At 38.6% G+C, this 16,328-nt stretch overlaps 4 protein-coding genes across 6 annotated transcripts; 1 reads left to right on the forward strand and 3 right to left on the reverse strand.

The window, feature by feature from the left end:
• Positions 1–221: 221 nt before the first annotated feature.
• LOC107043004 (serine/threonine-protein phosphatase 5) lies at positions 222–4,124 on the reverse strand. The gene is made up of 7 exons (XM_015264293.2): positions 3,731–4,124; positions 2,962–3,351; positions 2,401–2,687; positions 2,208–2,313; positions 1,638–2,088; positions 1,470–1,551; positions 222–1,398 (listed from the first exon to the last, which is right to left on the reverse strand). Exons 1-7 carry the CDS (start codon positions 3,822–3,824, stop codon positions 1,339–1,341), a joined length of 1,470 nt encoding a protein of 489 aa, XP_015119779.1. The 5' UTR covers positions 3,825–4,124; the 3' UTR covers positions 222–1,338.
• On the forward strand, positions 3,686–8,535 carry LOC107043003 (BTB/POZ domain-containing protein KCTD3). 3 transcript variants are annotated; one of them, XM_015264289.2, is made up of 8 exons: positions 3,686–4,623; positions 5,413–5,801; positions 6,064–6,352; positions 6,443–6,828; positions 6,900–7,016; positions 7,111–7,116; positions 7,345–7,484; positions 7,695–8,535. In XM_015264289.2, the coding sequence occupies exons 1-8, from the start codon at positions 4,499–4,501 to the stop codon at positions 8,364–8,366; spliced, it is 2,124 nt and encodes a 707-aa protein (XP_015119775.1). In that variant the 5' UTR covers positions 3,686–4,498; the 3' UTR covers positions 8,367–8,535. The 3 variants fall into 3 exon arrangements, with proteins under 3 accessions (XP_015119775.1, XP_015119776.1, XP_015119778.1); XM_015264290.2 differs by lacking the exon at positions 7,111–7,116 and having other exon boundaries at positions 7,342–7,484; XM_015264292.2 differs by lacking the exon at positions 7,111–7,116.
• Positions 8,536–9,029: 494 nt separating this feature from the next.
• On the reverse strand, positions 9,030–11,130 carry LOC107043005 (CAAX prenyl protease 2). The gene is made up of 6 exons (XM_015264294.1): positions 11,006–11,130; positions 10,481–10,586; positions 10,282–10,420; positions 9,864–10,100; positions 9,680–9,742; positions 9,030–9,539 (listed from the first exon to the last, which is right to left on the reverse strand). Exons 1-6 carry the CDS (start codon positions 11,125–11,127, stop codon positions 9,325–9,327), a joined length of 882 nt encoding a protein of 293 aa, XP_015119780.1. The 5' UTR covers positions 11,128–11,130; the 3' UTR covers positions 9,030–9,324.
• Positions 11,131–11,556: 426 nt separating this feature from the next.
• Positions 11,557–15,898, reverse strand: LOC107042974. The gene is made up of 8 exons (XM_015264252.1): positions 15,730–15,898; positions 15,358–15,536; positions 14,517–15,033; positions 13,792–14,049; positions 13,101–13,450; positions 12,623–12,981; positions 12,287–12,375; positions 11,557–12,054 (listed from the first exon to the last, which is right to left on the reverse strand). Exons 2-8 carry the CDS (start codon positions 15,519–15,521, stop codon positions 11,887–11,889), a joined length of 1,905 nt encoding a protein of 634 aa, XP_015119738.1. The 5' UTR covers positions 15,522–15,536; positions 15,730–15,898; the 3' UTR covers positions 11,557–11,886.
• Between the last annotated feature and the right edge of the window lie 430 nt (positions 15,899–16,328).

The following is a 16,328-nucleotide window of genomic DNA, read 5'->3' on the forward strand; positions in this document are numbered from 1 at the left end:
GCCAATTCCGAATTAATTCCAATGGAAATTCCCGGGGTAAACCTCTGCTGAGACTTTGGTCTTTTACCCTTTCACAGGCTCCAAGGGACGCATTCTGCAGCAACTGATCGCCTTCAACCGTACGTCAACTGGGAATAGGTAGAGAATCAAGACCAGTCACATTATAAACATGATTTATTAACAAAAAAAACAAAAAAATCGAATCAAAGTTTAAATCCATCAATCATGGAATTTTTTTTCATTTTTGTATAAAAATCTGTCGCAAATAACGCGACGAATAGCGATCGAGTTCAGATATAAGAAATATGCCGATAGTAATTTCATGTTTCACAACGAATTAGTTCATTTTTCTGGGCGAATTGAAAACAGAAATAATTTTTCAATGAATTCATCTCTTTTTGGATTTTTCAAGCTTACGCTTTCTCTTATAATGAGAAACTATCGTCTCATTGATATTCGTCACTACAAAATTATTCGGTATGGATAAGCTCCTGAGATCCAATCTAAAAAGCTTCTCTTGTTTTTACGCTCACATTTGTCTTGAGTTTTCTATTGGGGGAGACCGGGACAAAATGAAACACCAGGAAAAATAGTAATTTAGCATAATTCAGGAAATTTTGTCTGGAAATTCTGTTTTGAAATTTTGTTCGACGATCGAGTAAAAAAGAAACAAAAAGTTTCCTGAATCGTCGTTTTCCCAGTTTTTCCTTTAGCCCTCCTCCCCCTACCGTTCATTTTTCTCACGCATTCACAGTTTTTTTTATATAATACATTCCAGAAGTGAATAGGTAAAACGTAACAAAACGATGTCACGCGTTAAATGTGAAATTGTTCAACTAATAATTGATTTAAGGAAATGTCAAAAGATTTATGAAAATTTCATAAGTTCTAAGGAGGTTTCTCCATATTTCCCCTCAAATTCCCTCATTCCTGAAATATTTTAATAAAAAAATTGACAGCTCAGGGAAAAAATCAACAGCTTTAACAATAGTTACAAAAAAGTCTGTCGATAGTTCCTCTCAAAGACACTGTTGAGCTTATAACACTCAACATAATTAATGCAAATTGAGGAAAGAAATGAGAACCCCCAATCATCAATTTCATACAAAAACGTGTGAATCGATGGATTACGTTCTACACTTCACCCCAGATTCTCAATTGATGATTAATCCTCAAAGTGATTCGGCCTCGACAATTTCAATCACAAATCGTCGTTCTCCCTGCGTTGGTATCAAATATATTATGGACACTTTGAATCTACTCGAAAAAAATTCTTAGTCATTATTAATCGTTATTAATTTATTAATAATAAGTTCCTAAGGGTTTTTCATCACGGTTTTAGATCATGAATTTTATTAGAGAAGTGGCATACTGCATTGGCCTGATGTTTGGATGAGGCTGAAAAGAGAAATTCAACAGATTAGCACTTTTTGTCTTTTTATTATTTTTTAAAGTTCTATTCGACATACCACTGCTTCGTAGGTTGTGAAATTCGGCTTCATGTCTTTACCAGTTAGGGTTATAAAGGCACCTCGGTTACCCATTGTGTCGCTGTAAAAATAGTGATATTTTTAGTATTTTACAATAAAAATATGAACAGTTTATTGGGTTGAGGGCCACACTTAAGTCATACTCACCAATAATTTGGAGCTGAAAAAACAGTGATACACTTGCCATCGTGGCTGACCTCGTACCCATCATTCTTGACTTCATGACTCCTGACGACGTAATCGAGTCCATTGAGTTCCAGAAATTTGTGGGTAACATCGGGCCCAAACTGAACGCCAACCCCTCTTTTACTGGGTGCACGTCCAGGCTGTGGCTGGGGATCGGACCACAGGAGTTCACACATGACTCCCTCGTCTGGGGGCTGCCTGTTCCTGTCTATTTCCCGAATCTCCTTCAGGGTGACGTTGTCACGGGAGAAGAGGCCCCCATGCATCACTATCACTCGGTTGTTGAGACAGTGAGCTAGGGGCAGCCAGTTGTAGACTTCAGTGAAGAGTTGGGCCATCTGTGCTGTGTACTTAGCCTTTACTTCGCCGTCAAAACCGTACATGTGGTTCATTATTGCTGATTCGTGATTTCCTAGAGTATAAAATTTAGTTTGAGAAGGGAAACCCCAATTATCAATGAAAATTAGAGAATGGGAATGCGAAGAAAAATACTTTTGCAAAAATGCAGATGAAAAATAATTGAATAATCACCTCTAGACATGAAGAAATGATTTGGATACAATAATTTAAATCCAAAAAGTGTGAATATGCATTCAACTGAGAATGACCCTCGATCAACGAAGTCACCATTGAACAACTGGAATTTTACATTAAGGAAAAATCCAACAGTTTAAGGAAAAGTGAAGCTGCAACAGAAGGAGGAAAAAAAATTGCAAAAGGATACATAAGGATTGGTCTCCGATGGCAGACCATTCAGCTCGAATATATTGAGTAGATCGTAGAACTGTCCATGAATATCCCCACAAATCGTGAATTTACTGTCGTCTGGTATTGACACGTCTATCAAACTTGGCTGAGCCATGAACCAGATTTTCACGTCGAGGAGAATTTTGTAAGCGTATTTTCTGGGGAGTTTCTTCTCGTCTTTGTACCATTTCAGGAGCTCCTGCATAAATGTCACTGTCACCTTGCCATCCTCTAGCTTGGGGCCAGTGTAATCGTCATCGATTGCTGGAAAAATTATTTTTATTTCAATGATTTTTCGAGATTTTATTCAAATGATTTTTTTAAAGAAGTGAAAATACATGAAAAACATTTCCCAACTATTTTCTTTGTAAAATAACATAACATAAGAATAACAAAATAACTAAATGTAAAATAACAAATAACAACTGTTTATGTTGATTCGAAAGCACAAAAAAACGATAAATAATTCAGTCAATTAAGTAAGTGAAATAAAATATTGTTAAGTAAAACGTATCACTATGGAAATTATTCTACTCACTCATTGCCTCCAGATCAATGCTGTCAGCAACATTCTTTTGATTTTCCTCAACAGAAATAGCCTTTTCAAATGCAATCTTCTTAACAATCTTATTGCACTCGGTGTATTTGAGTTTAGCATCCTTGTCATTGGGTCTCGCTCTGGTGACTGTTTCAAAGTCTTTGAGGGCCTGTTTGAATTTACTCAGCGACATGTAAGCAGCAGCACGTCGGTAATAGCCTTTGACATAATTTCTATCCAACTCAATGGCCTTAGATGCATCAGTGAGGGCATAGCCAAAGCATTCTGTCTTCAAATATGCAAAACTTCGATTTGCATAGTAAGTTGCTACGTTTGGATTTGATTCTATAGCCTTTGTGTAGAATTCTATGGCTTTTTCGTAATTTTGATCTGTGGGAGGAGCAGAAATTCATTATTACTGAGCACAATTTGGGTAATTATTGCAGGAGAAATGCGCGGATGAGACGTTTCGATTTGAGGGTGACTTGAGGCCTTCGATTTGAGGCCTTTAATAACGTTTGGAATTATTGAAAAATGGTCCTAAGCATCCGCAGATTCCCTCAACAAATATTTCTGAACCCAATGATATCCCAACACCTCAACAAAAATTTAAAAAATCCTCAGTTATCCTCAACATTTTCATAAACATTTCCCGTGTTTGGTTAGTTCTCAGCGCACGTGACTGCCACCCGCCTCGTTCTCCATTCCCATCGCCACCCTCGCCACCCGCGGAAGCCCACAAACAGCCAAAAAAATGGCAAAAACTCACTCTTGAAAAAATCATTGGCCACCTCCTTGAATTTCTCAGCCTCGGCGACATTCTCAGAGTTCTCGACTCCAATAATCTCTTGATTATCACTCATTTCAGCAAAACAATAAAAAATAAAAATTAAAAAAAACTTCTTAACCTAACGATTCCAGCGACTTCCTCGTCGATATCACTGAAAATCCTCGAATTAAATAATTACGTGTTCACCACGGAGTTACGTATTTAGTGTGGTTAATTTGCCGTTCACTTCAATTAATGTTAAATTAATTTCTCGGCGTTTTTAGGGGAACTTTTGTGTCTTATGTCTGGTGGATATTCTCCTGGAGCCCATGGACAGGCAGAACACAACAATCACCTGAAGTTGTCGATTCCACTTGAATTCTTGAGTAATCGATTTTTTATTTTGAGGTTATGGTTGACCAGCGATTCTGGCTGTGAGGACTAAGCCCAAGCCTTCCAGAAGCCCCTCGACACCTCCAACAAACATCTTCCTTCGTCAACCCCTCGGTTTTTCTCATTTTAATGAAATTTTAAACTCATTTGAAGCCCGGGGGGTGAAAAAACAGTGAAAATCTCACAAAAATCTCGCAGTTTCATTCGGTAATCTCTCAGTAACATTCAGAAACTCCTCTCCACCCATTGTTTACCTCACAATGACACTGTCCCAGCTGTCACCAGTCTGAAAACCCTCTTAGACCCCTGGAAATCGTGGGAAAATAATTAGAAACTGTGCAAAACCCCTGGAAATTGTGGAAAAACCTTTGGGAAATGGCGATAGTTCACTCCCTGAGCATGGGTGACATCGTCCACCTCAACGTGGGAGGCACCAGGTTCTCCACCTCCCGCCAAACACTCACCTGGATCCCAGACTCGTTCTTCACTGCCTTGTTGAGGTAAAATAAAAGCTCCTTGTTTCACAAAAAATTTCCTCATATTTTCCCTTCATTGTCTGGTCAATTACAAAAAACATTGATAAATAATTGAGTCGATGAAATGAAATCAACTAAAAATTGTAAAAAAAAAACTTATCATGAAAAATTTATTTACTCACTCATTGCTTCTAAATCACTATTCTTTTAATTTTCAAAAAAATTAAAATTGCAATTTGGAGTCAAAAATAAAATCGATGTTATCAGACTTTTGTTGAGGTAAAATAAAAGCTCTTGGTTTCACAAAAATATTCCTCATATTTTTCCTTCATTGTCTGGTCAATTACAAAAAACATTGATAAATAATTGAGTCGATGAAATGAAATCAACTAAAAAATTGTAAAAAAAAACTTATCATGAAAATTTTATTTACTCACTCATTACTTCTAAATCATTATTCTTTTAATTTTCAAAAAAATTAAAATTGCAATTTGGAGTCAAAAATAAAATCGATTTTATCAGACTTTTGTTGAGGTAAAATAAAAGCTCTTGGTTTCACAAAAATATTCCTCATATTTTCCCTTCATTGTCTGGTCAATTACAAAAAACATTGATAAATAATTGAGTCGATGAAATGAAATCAACTAAAAAATTGTAAAAAAAACTTATCATCATGAAAATTTTATTTACTCACTCATTGCTTCTAAATCACTATTCTTTCGATTTTCAAAAAATTAAAAATTGCAATTGTAATCAAAATAAAAATCAATTTTATTTGACATCACTTGGTGTTTCCTCATTCTCTTCCTCCAGCAATAGAATAGCCAGCAGGAGGGACGAGACTGGAGCCCTCTTCGTGGACAGGGACCCCAAGATGTTCTCGATAATCCTCAACTACCTCAGAACGAGGGACATAGACCTCCGGAACACTGACATCAGGGGATTGAGGCACGAGGCGGAGTACTACGGGATAACTCCATTGATCAAGAGACTGATCCTCTGCGAGGACTTGACCCAGTCGTCCTGTGGAGATGTTCTGTTTTATGGGTATCTGCCACCTCCGAGCATTCCCCTTCAGGAGCCTGTGGGGGTTCCTCCTGTGGCTGATGTCTCGGTGCATGGGAGGGTGTCCTCTGGGGGACGTCCAGAGGTCGCAGGCACGTCCAATGGCCCTGGTGGGGGACAAGCAGCTGCTCCTGCAGGTACAGGATGATTTCCCAAAAAAAAATTCGATTGAAGTTGAGATTTATCTCATTTCCATTTTTTTTAATGGTGAATTATCTCGGGAAGAAGTGGTTGTAGGGGAAAATGTCATAAGACCTTTTTTGTAGAGGAGAAAAAAATATACAAAATACGTCTCTTGATATTTTTTCTCAAATCCACCCGTTAACGAGATAATTCCATCTTCATGTTGATTTTATTTTCCAGAAGTATATTTTTTATTATTTTCACGAACATTCTCAGGTGCTAGTGGACAGAATCAAAAGCCCCCCCTGAGCAACCACTCCAGGAACTCCTCGTTGGATTATCGAGTACCTCAGAGGAGTCTCCAGCACTCGAGGAATCCCTCACTGGACCTCAGACACGTTCGCAACAGCTCGGCAGACATGAACAAATTGTTCAAGAACGAAGTTGGCCTTGTGTTTGGACCCCATCAGGCTTCGGGCTGGGTCGATCCTCTCAGGGTGCAGATCATCAAGGCTCATCACAACTGGATCGTCATTGCTTACGCTCATTTCATCACGTGTTATAGGTGAGAGCAAAGATTTTTCCAAATTCCTTCAAAACAACTTTATGAAATAATTCTTCAATCATCAATTTTACATTTATGAATTTGTGACAGATTGAAAGACTCTTCAGGATGGCAGCACGCGTTCACGAGTCCTCACATAGAGGCAATCATCGAGAGAGTGGCGATCAATGCTAAAATGGGAACTGGAGCTGATGGCAAGATGGTAGCTATTGCTTACGGATCACAAGTGAGACTGTGGAGTGTCTCTGAGGAGGGCATCAAGACGAACATTGGAACATTCAATCTGAACGTCAGAGTTGAGTACCTCTTCTTCATTGGGAGCCAGCTCGTGGCTCTCTCTCAAACTGGGAAGATTGGAGTCTGGCACGCTATGTCTCAGCACTGGCAGATCCAGGACGTCGTCTCGATCTCCTCGTTCGACACTGCTGGATCGTTTTTACTGCTTGGGTGCAATAATGGGTCGATTTATTACATTGGTAAATGCGGTTCTATTTTTTTCATTTTTTAAACAACTTCACGACTGCTGATGACCATAAATTGCTTTTAGACATGCAGAAATTCCCCCTGAGAATGAAGGACAATGATCTCCTGGTGACTGAACTCTACAGAGATCCAAATCTCGACCCAATAACAGCTATATCCGTCTACCTCACCCCGAAAACAAGTAAGTATCTAATAAGAATAATTATAATTATCAAAAATCCACTTATGATTATTTTTTGCTACATGAATTACATACTGAACATCTGGATAAGTAGCACAAGGCAAGTATGGACTTTATAAGCTTCAAACGAACACAGAATGTGATAAAACGACTGATAGCCTCATCACGTTATTTTATAATGCTTAAAACCAAATTCTGTAGAAAAGTGGTTGATCAAAATTAAGTCTTATGGAAGTCTTGGCATTCTCTTAACTCACTAATAACAATTACAGTAGATGTGTTAAATTATTTGCATAATGTTTGAAATGTTTTTTGTGACTTTGAGCAGGTCTCTGTGGTAATTGGATTGAGATTGCCTATGGCACCAAGTCGGGGAGTGTGAGGGTTATCGTGCAGCATCCGGAGACGGTGGGACATGGCCCGCAATTATTTCAGACGTTCACTGTTCACCAGAGTAGTGTGACGAAGGTAAATAACTTCAGAATTTTTTTTTCACTCGGAGCAAAAGTCAATTACTGGATTAAAATGAACGATTAATGTCCATTCTCGAAGTTTAACTATTTCAATGGATTTTATTTTCAAAATTAGAAGTTGATCAATGTTTTCAGTGTTAATTCGTCATTCATTCCCAAACTTCCAATAATTTTTCATGAAATTAAGAAATTCCTTAATTTACAGGTGACCCTGTCCGAGAAATACCTCGTCTCAGTCTGCTCTGAGTACAACCACGTGCGGTCCTGGGCAGTGACTAGATTCCGCGGAATGATATCGACCCAGCCAGGCTCGACCCCCGAGGCCTCCTTCAAGATAGTCTCCCTGGACTCGATGGAGACCTCCATCAGCTACCCAGCTGGCAACGACTTCGGCCCCTTCGGCGAGCAGGACGACGAGCAGGTTTTCGTCCAGAAGGTCGTCCCCGAGACGGATCAATTGTTCGTTCGACTCGCCTCCAACGGGAAGAGAGTCTGCGTTATACAGTCGGTGGACGGCTCAGTCATCACTTCCTTCTGCGTCCACGAGTGCGAGGGCTCCAGCAGGATGGGCTCCAGGCCCAGGAGGTTCATATTCACAGGGCACTCCAACGGGGCCATCCAGATGTGGGACCTCACCACTGCTCTCGACCCCTGTTATGATGCCCAGAAGACCAGGAATTTCCCTGGGGGACCGACTCCTGAGGAACTGTGGAAACTTCTGGACCAGTGCGACTTGAGCAACAGCCATTGCTCGACTCCCTGCATCAGCCCCTGCGCCTCGGTGGTCTCCTCCGGGCCCAGGTTGAAAGCCAGTAATGTGCAGTTCTTGAATCAGTCGCAGTTCAACTCGGAGGGGGCTGGCTCCAGCCAGTCGTGAAGGATAGGGGATTAATTCCTAAATTAATTGAATCAGAGGCGAGGGTGGGGTGGACAATTTTTAATCGTCAATCACTTGGCATCGGCCGAGTGAATTTTGAAGATTTTTTTTCATTTTGGAGAAATTTTTCCTGGTTTGAAAAGTGAGACGTGATTTGTTTGAATTGTAGATATCGATGATTTAAGAAGACCCATTTTTGAAAAAGTGGGAAATATTTGGGAATTTTATTTTGCATTCCTCCGGGTATTCAGAGGAGGAATTTTTTTATCGATTCGGGGAATAGTTTAACTAGGGCTGGGCAAATTGCCACTTGAAATAGTTGAAGACAATTTTTAGAACAAAATTCTTCATCTCTTCCAAATGTCCATTTAATTTCTATCAAATAATGCCCAGTTCTGAGTTTTAGCCACTAATTCTTATTCCAATTGGCTCCCTATTTATTGTATTTATTTTTACTGCTCAAAATGAAGAAGATATTTTAAGAATTTGATGTTTATTGGATGAATCTTGTATTGAAAGGGAAATCGAGAATCATTCGACTCATAATTAATATTGAAGAATTTGTTGAATCTGAAAGATATATTTAATAGATTTAATTCCTTGATTTGAGGAGATTGTATAAGTGACTGTCTTTCTTCTGTGATCTCGATGAAATCAATAAACTCATCAGTAAATCATCATTTATTAATCGCCTCTAAACATTATTTCACAAATTTTATGTACATAAGTATCAGTTATCGATTAAGACACTAGACTTCACTTGAAATACTCCTATCTAATTAGTGCAATACTCACACGATTCAATGATCAAATTTTCGAGTTTAGGGAGAAACCCAGTATTAAAATTATCGTCGATGTCAAACTCTTGTGGTAAATCATTTTTGTTTCCTGAACTAGCGGTTTTCTCGGATGAAACAAGACTTGTTTGAGAAAATAGTCTTTTTCTCTCGGCGTAGAATTACAAAAAATGCTTATGCCAGAAGAGATTGTTATTGAACCAAGTTGGATTTGTCATTGGCGTCAGGAGGAAACACCAGGCCACTAGGCCGATAACGAAGAGGCTTAGTAAACCAGCTCGTTTCAGGCGATCCTCGCATGCAATCACTTCCAAGAGATCTGGGAAACCCATGTGGTTGCAGAATGAGTGAACAGCAAATGGAGCCACAAAGTGACCTGAAATCATATCAAGTAAATTAATCATCACCAATTAACGAAAAAAATTAAACAGCAGAATAGATCAAATTTTTTAAACAATTTCTAATTTTCTAAATATTTTTTTTTAATTGATAAATGTCTTATCAACTTATAGTCACCTGTTTTGGCAAATAGAAAGGCTGCATAAGCTCCAAACAACGTCGTATATGCAAATTGAAAACCTGAAAGAGATGCAAGAACCAGTTTAACTAATTAATTAATCCATTCTTCGATTTTTGTCACGTTGAGCTTTTAAAATTGATTGGAAAATTTGTGGGAATTAATTTGATAATTTATTCTTACACGTGATGACGATGGCATGTTTAAAATCCATTCCCATCTTCGTTCTCTCGACCACATGGTGAAGATGGGCCATTCCGAAAAACAACGGGCATATAAAAATGGCAGTGGTGGGGCTGAAGCACTGGAGCAGCAGTGGCAGCATGCACGCCCTAAACGTCCACTCCTCACTCAGAGGTGCGACCACCTGATTCCTCCAGAAGATGAGGGTTTTCGCACTTCCCAGCCAGTACATGGGTTCTGAAAATGAAATAAAAATCAATAAAATAAATAAAAAGTCGATTAAGAATCGTTTGAGGCCCTTGAGGCTAATCTTTATCAATTCGTGCAAAAAGTGTTCGAGAAATACTTCTTGCTGTTGTCTCAAATTCATCGAAATAAATATTTTTGAAAAATCGTATGTACGTACAGGCATACTGACCAGCGTACAGCCGCCAGAGTCCGTTGAATCCCTGCATGCTGAGGGGCCCCAGGAACAGCACCATCGTCAGAAACAGAGGGATGAAAATAGCCTGGGGTAATCCAGACCATCTCAGACCCAGCAGCTCCCAAATTGATGCCTTAAAATTTTTTTTTTCGATTAAAAGTCACTCGATCAAATTTTTCGATCAATTCCTCACCTTCTGGAAGACTTTGGCGTGCATCCCGAAGTACAGAGGGGCCGGGGAGATCAGTGTCATGATGAAAACACTGAAGAATCTCTTCTTGATGATACTCGGATGTTCCCTACAAGACATTAACAAATTTTCATTCAAGGAGTGAATTAAATTTTCCATTTCAATTTCTTATGATTTTTGTCAGGCCATTTCTTCCTGAAATCTAATTAATTAGATAATTTCATATTCTGTGCAACAAGATAGGAATAATAGTGGTTGATTTGATGGTTTTATTCATTTATATAAAACGATGACATTTATAAAAATGATAAACAAAATTAAGAATTGATTCCTCATGAAAATTTTAAGATTGCTATAAAGACAAAAATAAATCTGAAGTGCATTCCTCTGGTTTTAAATCTTCCCGGGACACTCGGGGGTCACCTGGTGTCCATTGACGCCGATACTCTCCGTTAGCCCCCCTCAAACACCCGGAGGCCACGATATTTCGAATTGCTGGAGAAAAACGAGGAGAAGAGGGCGAATTACCTGGTGTGCGGTAAGCTCCATACGTGCAGGCTCGCCACGTACGTAACCGACAGGATGAAGCACGAGAGGACGGCGTAAACGCAGAGAAACTCGTCATTTTGGTCACTCTCCTCCATTCCCATACCATACTGTACTCAAAATAAAAAAAAAGTTGAGGGAATGCTCCATTCTTTCGATTGCAGGCATGCCAACATTTCGAAATGAATGCTGAACCCATGAGTCAATTTCTAATTTTGAAAATAAAGTTATTAAAAACTCAAATTTTTTCCGATTAAAAAATTTAAAATAATAGTCCAGTTTTTATTCTCAATAAAATATCACATTTTTATTCATTTCAATTTCAGAGGCAAGAATAAATTAGTACTATTTTGTCAGCTGGAATAATTATTTTGAGAGATGATGTCCAGCTCTGTACGTTATTTTGCCTTTTTTTCTTTCATTTATTTTTTACTCGTCTTTAAATGTTATTTGAGGTGGAGTAGAGCTACTTAAATTACTTATTGCTTACAGAAAATTGTTGACCTGGGAGAGAAAAAAATCTGACAACAATGTTAAGAACTCGATATAAAATTTTATTAACTGGGCCAAGTCTTTGGCTTGACACAGCATAAATATGAGCACTAACACAATCTTACAGATAAAAAAACTAGTACATGGTGTAGATAATGAGCAAAACCTTAATATTGAACACAATACTCACAATCCATTTTCATCCTCCAGGGATAACTTTAACATTCAAATAAAGTCTTCAAATAATGTATATAAATAAATAGTCTCCACGATATCTGTCTCTGAGATACGTCTTTAAGGAATGTAATTTTCTTTAATACTAAGAGCAAATGAAAAAAAAGTTGCGGAGCATTCCAGTCTTTTTTGAATATTTAACGGGCTTCATCAACCGATTTCCTCTCAATTTTGGATTTTCCATCAATGAAGTGGAGCTGAGACTTTCCCCTGATTATGCGAAATTGGAGGTCGCTGCAATGGACAATGTTACCAATGAGGAAAGAGGAAAAAATCTCTTCTGATCCAGCGATGATGATCGGAATCTGTCACCAAATGAAAAAAAAAATGAATAGTCAATATTGTAATTGAAATTAAAGGATAGTTATTCTCATATGTACAACGATTTCAATAATTATTGAATTTAAAATAGAATAAAAAATAATATTTTCTGAGCATTTTCAGAGATAATCTATAATGGCTAGGATAATTTCGTGAATAATTAAATATTTATGTTCAATCATAAATTACGAGAAATAAATTTTGTCTGCTTCTCACCAAGTATTTATTTACATCCATGACCATTAATCTCCAAATATTCACGACACCCTTATCGCATTCAACTCGAGCGACAATTACATCTGCATCTGAAAAGAAATCATTATTACACGTATATCAATTGATAGTTAAATTGGCACGTTTATTAATTATATTAAAAGAAGTTAAAAAAACCATTCCCCACTAAACGCACTATTCCCCGACATAATAATTTTTTTTCCAATCAGTGAAATCATTTCGAAAGGCTTTTGGAAAAAATCTCCAGAGCTTAATTATAGTCTGGAAATTTCGTGTGAGAAGATCATTAGATAATTTCAATTAATCTGATGTTCTTACCAACAAAATCATAAACTTGCAGATCAGCTAGTCCGTCGAAGGTGGCCAGGTAGAACTTCTGAGCTGTTCTTTCACCATAGTTCACAACTTTGATGTTGCTTGGGTTGAAGACGACAATCTGATGTGGATTATCACACAGTAAGGGGTATCTATCGTCGATATGTACCAATTCATGATTGAACACTTTCACACGGGCACCCACTTCGATGGGACGAATAAGGGTGGAATTTGAGTCGTAGACTGTGCACGTGATGTAATTGCCACCGACTTCACCAACAAAAGTGAAGTAAGGCATGTCATACAGGAAGCTTTTGGCAGTCTGTGGAGTGACCACATATCTGACAGTGAGGAATATCCCACTGGAAACAATGCATCGCACAAATTATCATTCCATTCGTGAATAAATGATTTCTCTAAGTTTTTTTAATCTGCAGAGGCATTCATCCAATTGGAATAAATAAATGATTTTTTGACTCACGGTTGGCCGACGACGGGTGACACTCGCTCGAACGTTGGTGAAGGGAGAGAAAGCGCAACCCCTTCATTCATAATTGAAACATTGGCGTCCTTCGCCTCTGCGCTCACTTCATCGGCAGTTGGAGCATCAGAATACTTCGCCTCTGTAGGCTCTGTGAATTCATCGTCTAGGTTGTAGTTGCAATCGTAGTCCTTAGTATAAAAGCGCCCATAGCTGTCATGAATGGGGTCGAGTTTGGTTACCCTGCCTTCCTTGCAGGTGTTTATTTCCACATCGTTTTCGCACGGGGGTGCGATACTTCTGTCGACGTTACTTTCAACCACATTCTCCAACTTTACCTGCACATTCTCCTGTGAACACAAAATTCAATTATTGATTTGTATACAATTTAAGGATATCCAAGTATCGTTCACAGTTTGGTAGAGACCACTCTATAGATTCAACCATTTTCAAAGTTTATTCCATACCTCATTGTCGCTAATTTCACATTACGTATTATCGAATAATTTTCTCAGTGGAATAATTAAGTTTAGAATAAAAAACTGGGGTTACAAATAGCCCCAGGACATTTTTCCTTCATGGAAACTTTTTTTTTTAATGAAAAGAAAGCGAAATAAAATTTTTAATTTTTAATTTTTTTAAATTTAAATTGAAGAGTGTCTTAATAAATGTGCACATCCTTGAAAATCACCTGAATTGGCCGCTCCATCACGTTGGATGGTCTCTGTAGTGTGGGAGTCCTTGGACGACTCCCCCCAGCAGTGGGACAACTGCTCGCAGGTGTAGCTGCAACAGTTTGGGTACTTGGACACGTCCTAGTACTTTCCTCCAGAATTTTTATCCTCGCTTCTGTGAAAACTCCAATCTCCAATGGGTGGTTACAGTGGGATTGGTACTCTGGGTTTATTTGTTTGACTGCGACGTTCTCCAACTGAACGCGAGTTCCCTCCTGTGAACAAAGCATTCAGTTAATGATTTTTCCATAATGTAATGCAAAATTGTGATTGAAAGACTATTCTATATCTCACTGAAGCCAACGTCACATCACGTATTTTAGAATAATCTTATTGATGGATTAATGGAATTGAAAATAATAATTTAAGTTACAAATCAGTAGCGAAGCGGTAAACCGGGTTAAGTCGATTTTTACTTTTGGCCATTTTTTGATGAATATCTCGGAATCTAAGAGAGATAGCAAAATTTTGCTCATTACCTTTTTTATAACCCTCAGTTTGCTCTACAAAAAAGGTCTTGACAAAAATTTTTGTATCTCTTTTAGATTCCGAGATATTCGTCAAAAATTGGGCAACAGTTAAAATCGACTTAACTCGGTTTACCGCTTCGCTCCTGAAATAGTCCCGCAAAAGCATTAATGAAATTGAAGTTTTGAATAAATGGTAGACCTTTGAAAATTACCTTTATTCGATGGCCGATCTTAGCGCTGTGTGGTTCATAGATTATACACGAGATTTCCCCTGTCCCATCAGAGCCAATGAAGTGAACGTACTGGACTCCTGCCTGGCTGCATTGCACCCCTTCAGATACCAGCATCTTCACGTCCAGAGTGATTGATGCACAGGTGTGTGGTTTTTTCAAATAGCTAATTTGAACCTGCATTGGAACAGATGGGTCTACGACGCAAATTTCACCGAGTTTGACACAAACTTCGACTTTTGACCCTCTCCCCACTGTGATCTGAAATTCGTGTCCATCTGCTTTGTTCCTCTTCCGTTCCACTTTGCTCCCGATTAATTTCACGAACTGTCCTTCCTCAATGATGTTGAATAAAGGCACAGCCACTTCGTGCCAGGCTGTGACCGGCATTTCTCCTGACCTGTCCTCAATCATGAATGGAAGGTACGATCTCGTGCCTGATCCAGTCGTCAATAAGCCCCTGGAGTGGATCCAATTCACTTTACCGATGACTGTTTTACTGAAAAATTTATGGACAGCGTAAAGTGAATCAAATAGATTCTCAATTATATGAATGTACATTGAAACCAGGAAGGGATTTAATTTCCATCGTTGATTGTTGGACTATTGTCAGTACCTATTGAGTTTTATAAAAAAAATTTAAAGGGTTTTGGAGTCTTTGGATATCCTTAACCTCCCACGAAAGCTAAAACTGCGCAGTAACTCAGGGCTCGAAGAATGTCCTCGAAAAATTTCATAAACTTCGCTGCAATTTTGTACCTCGCCGGTTTATCGTTAACAAAATTTTGATCCCTTCAACCCATAATTAGTCAATCAAACTCACCCCTGCGCGATTTTCCTGAGCCCCTTCAGTCGATAATCTGATTTTGCGCCGGGGAATGCATTTTCCCAGGTTATTCCATTCGATGCTTGAGCATCTGGTTCGGCGAAATACTCGTCCTCCAGATCCTCCCCCCACTCTCGCCGTCTTTTTTGGCCCCTCTCCATTGTCCTTTGCCGATCCTAATGATCAACAATAATTATCGATGATTCTTCTTTTTATTTGCTTTACGATTCAACAGAAGAGGAACGAAGAGCCCCGGCTAGCGAACCAACGGAGGACAACCCCCCAACGGTTTTTTCCGGGGCATTTCGTTCAATTTGCTGAAGATTACGACTAATTTCATCACTTTATAATTGATTTATTCGTTATTACCGCTTTATTGATAGAATGTTGTCAGTTGTTATAGATAGTAGTCTCAAAGAATGAAGACGCTTCTGTTTTTGTCTCGTCTTAGCTGCGCACAATGCACCTCGTCAATTGTTCTGACGGTTCTGACCAGTTCTAACTCGTCTGGAGTTCTGGACGTTCTGGACTTGTTTCGAGGCGGGTCTCACGTATACGGCGTCCGAGATTTACAGTTGTGTGCTGTATGTGTGCCCCCGAAAGCCCGCCAAAATAGATGGCGCGTCACGTAAACAGGCGCGCAAAAATATTCCACAAGCACCAGATCCGATCAATTAGCCCCTCATGTATAGATATTCCAAATTTTTATTTTTTTCCTCATTGAAGTAGTTTTGAAAAAAATCGCGAGCTAATAAAAAACATTTGCTAGTTAGTACTTTTTTTAAAATAAATTTTTGAAAAATCACCCCAGAAAAAAAGGCGTTATCCCCCCTATTTCGTTATTTCCAAAAAATTTTATCACCAATCGGTAGCAAATTGTTTGAAGATTTTTGCGAGTTAAGAAAAAAACGTCAATGCACTCCTATTATTGTGTAAATTAACAATTCCAATTTCAACTGAAAACCAGA

Source organism: Diachasma alloeum, unplaced genomic scaffold (assembly GCF_001412515.2).
Source record: "Diachasma alloeum isolate Michigan unplaced genomic scaffold, Dall2.0 Dall_scaffold_00540, whole genome shotgun sequence".
NCBI classification, from domain to species: Eukaryota; Metazoa; Arthropoda; class Insecta; order Hymenoptera; family Braconidae; genus Diachasma; species Diachasma alloeum.

Excerpts from the sequence above, each read along its gene's own strand:
- LOC107043004 (XM_015264293.2), bottom strand. The coding sequence starts at position 3,824 with ATGAGTGATAATCAAGAGATTATTGGAGTCGAGAACTCTGAGAATGTC. Across the intron at positions 3,352-3,730 it reads GGCCAATGATTTTTTCAAGA|ATCAAAATTACGAAAAAGCC; the intron begins GTGAGTTTTTGC and ends CTCCTCCCACAG. Across the intron at positions 2,089-2,207 it reads TCATTTCTTCATGTCTAGAG|GAAATCACGAATCAGCAATA; the intron begins GTGATTATTCAA and ends TTTATACTCTAG.
- LOC107043003 (XM_015264289.2), top strand. The coding sequence starts at position 4,499 with ATGGCGATAGTTCACTCCCTGAGCATGGGTGACATCGTCCACCTCAAC. Across the intron at positions 4,624-5,412 it reads TTCTTCACTGCCTTGTTGAG|CAATAGAATAGCCAGCAGGA; the intron begins GTAAAATAAAAG and ends CTCTTCCTCCAG. Across the intron at positions 5,802-6,063 it reads ACAAGCAGCTGCTCCTGCAG|GTGCTAGTGGACAGAATCAA; the intron begins GTACAGGATGAT and ends GAACATTCTCAG.
- LOC107043005 (XM_015264294.1), bottom strand. The coding sequence starts at position 11,127 with ATGGGAATGGAGGAGAGTGACCAAAATGACGAGTTTCTCTGCGTTTAC. Across the intron at positions 10,421-10,480 it reads ACGCCAAAGTCTTCCAGAAG|GCATCAATTTGGGAGCTGCT; the intron begins GTGAGGAATTGA and ends AAAAATTTTAAG. Across the intron at positions 9,540-9,679 it reads CTTTCTATTTGCCAAAACAG|GTCACTTTGTGGCTCCATTT; the intron begins GTGACTATAAGT and ends ATATGATTTCAG.
- LOC107042974 (XM_015264252.1), bottom strand. The coding sequence starts at position 15,521 with ATGGAGAGGGGCCAAAAAAGACGGCGAGAGTGGGGGGAGGATCTGGAG. Across the intron at positions 15,034-15,357 it reads CTCAGGAAAATCGCGCAGGG|TAAAACAGTCATCGGTAAAG; the intron begins GTGAGTTTGATT and ends TAAATTTTTCAG. Across the intron at positions 12,376-12,622 it reads GCAAGTTTATGATTTTGTTG|ATGCAGATGTAATTGTCGCT; the intron begins GTAAGAACATCA and ends ATTTCTTTTCAG.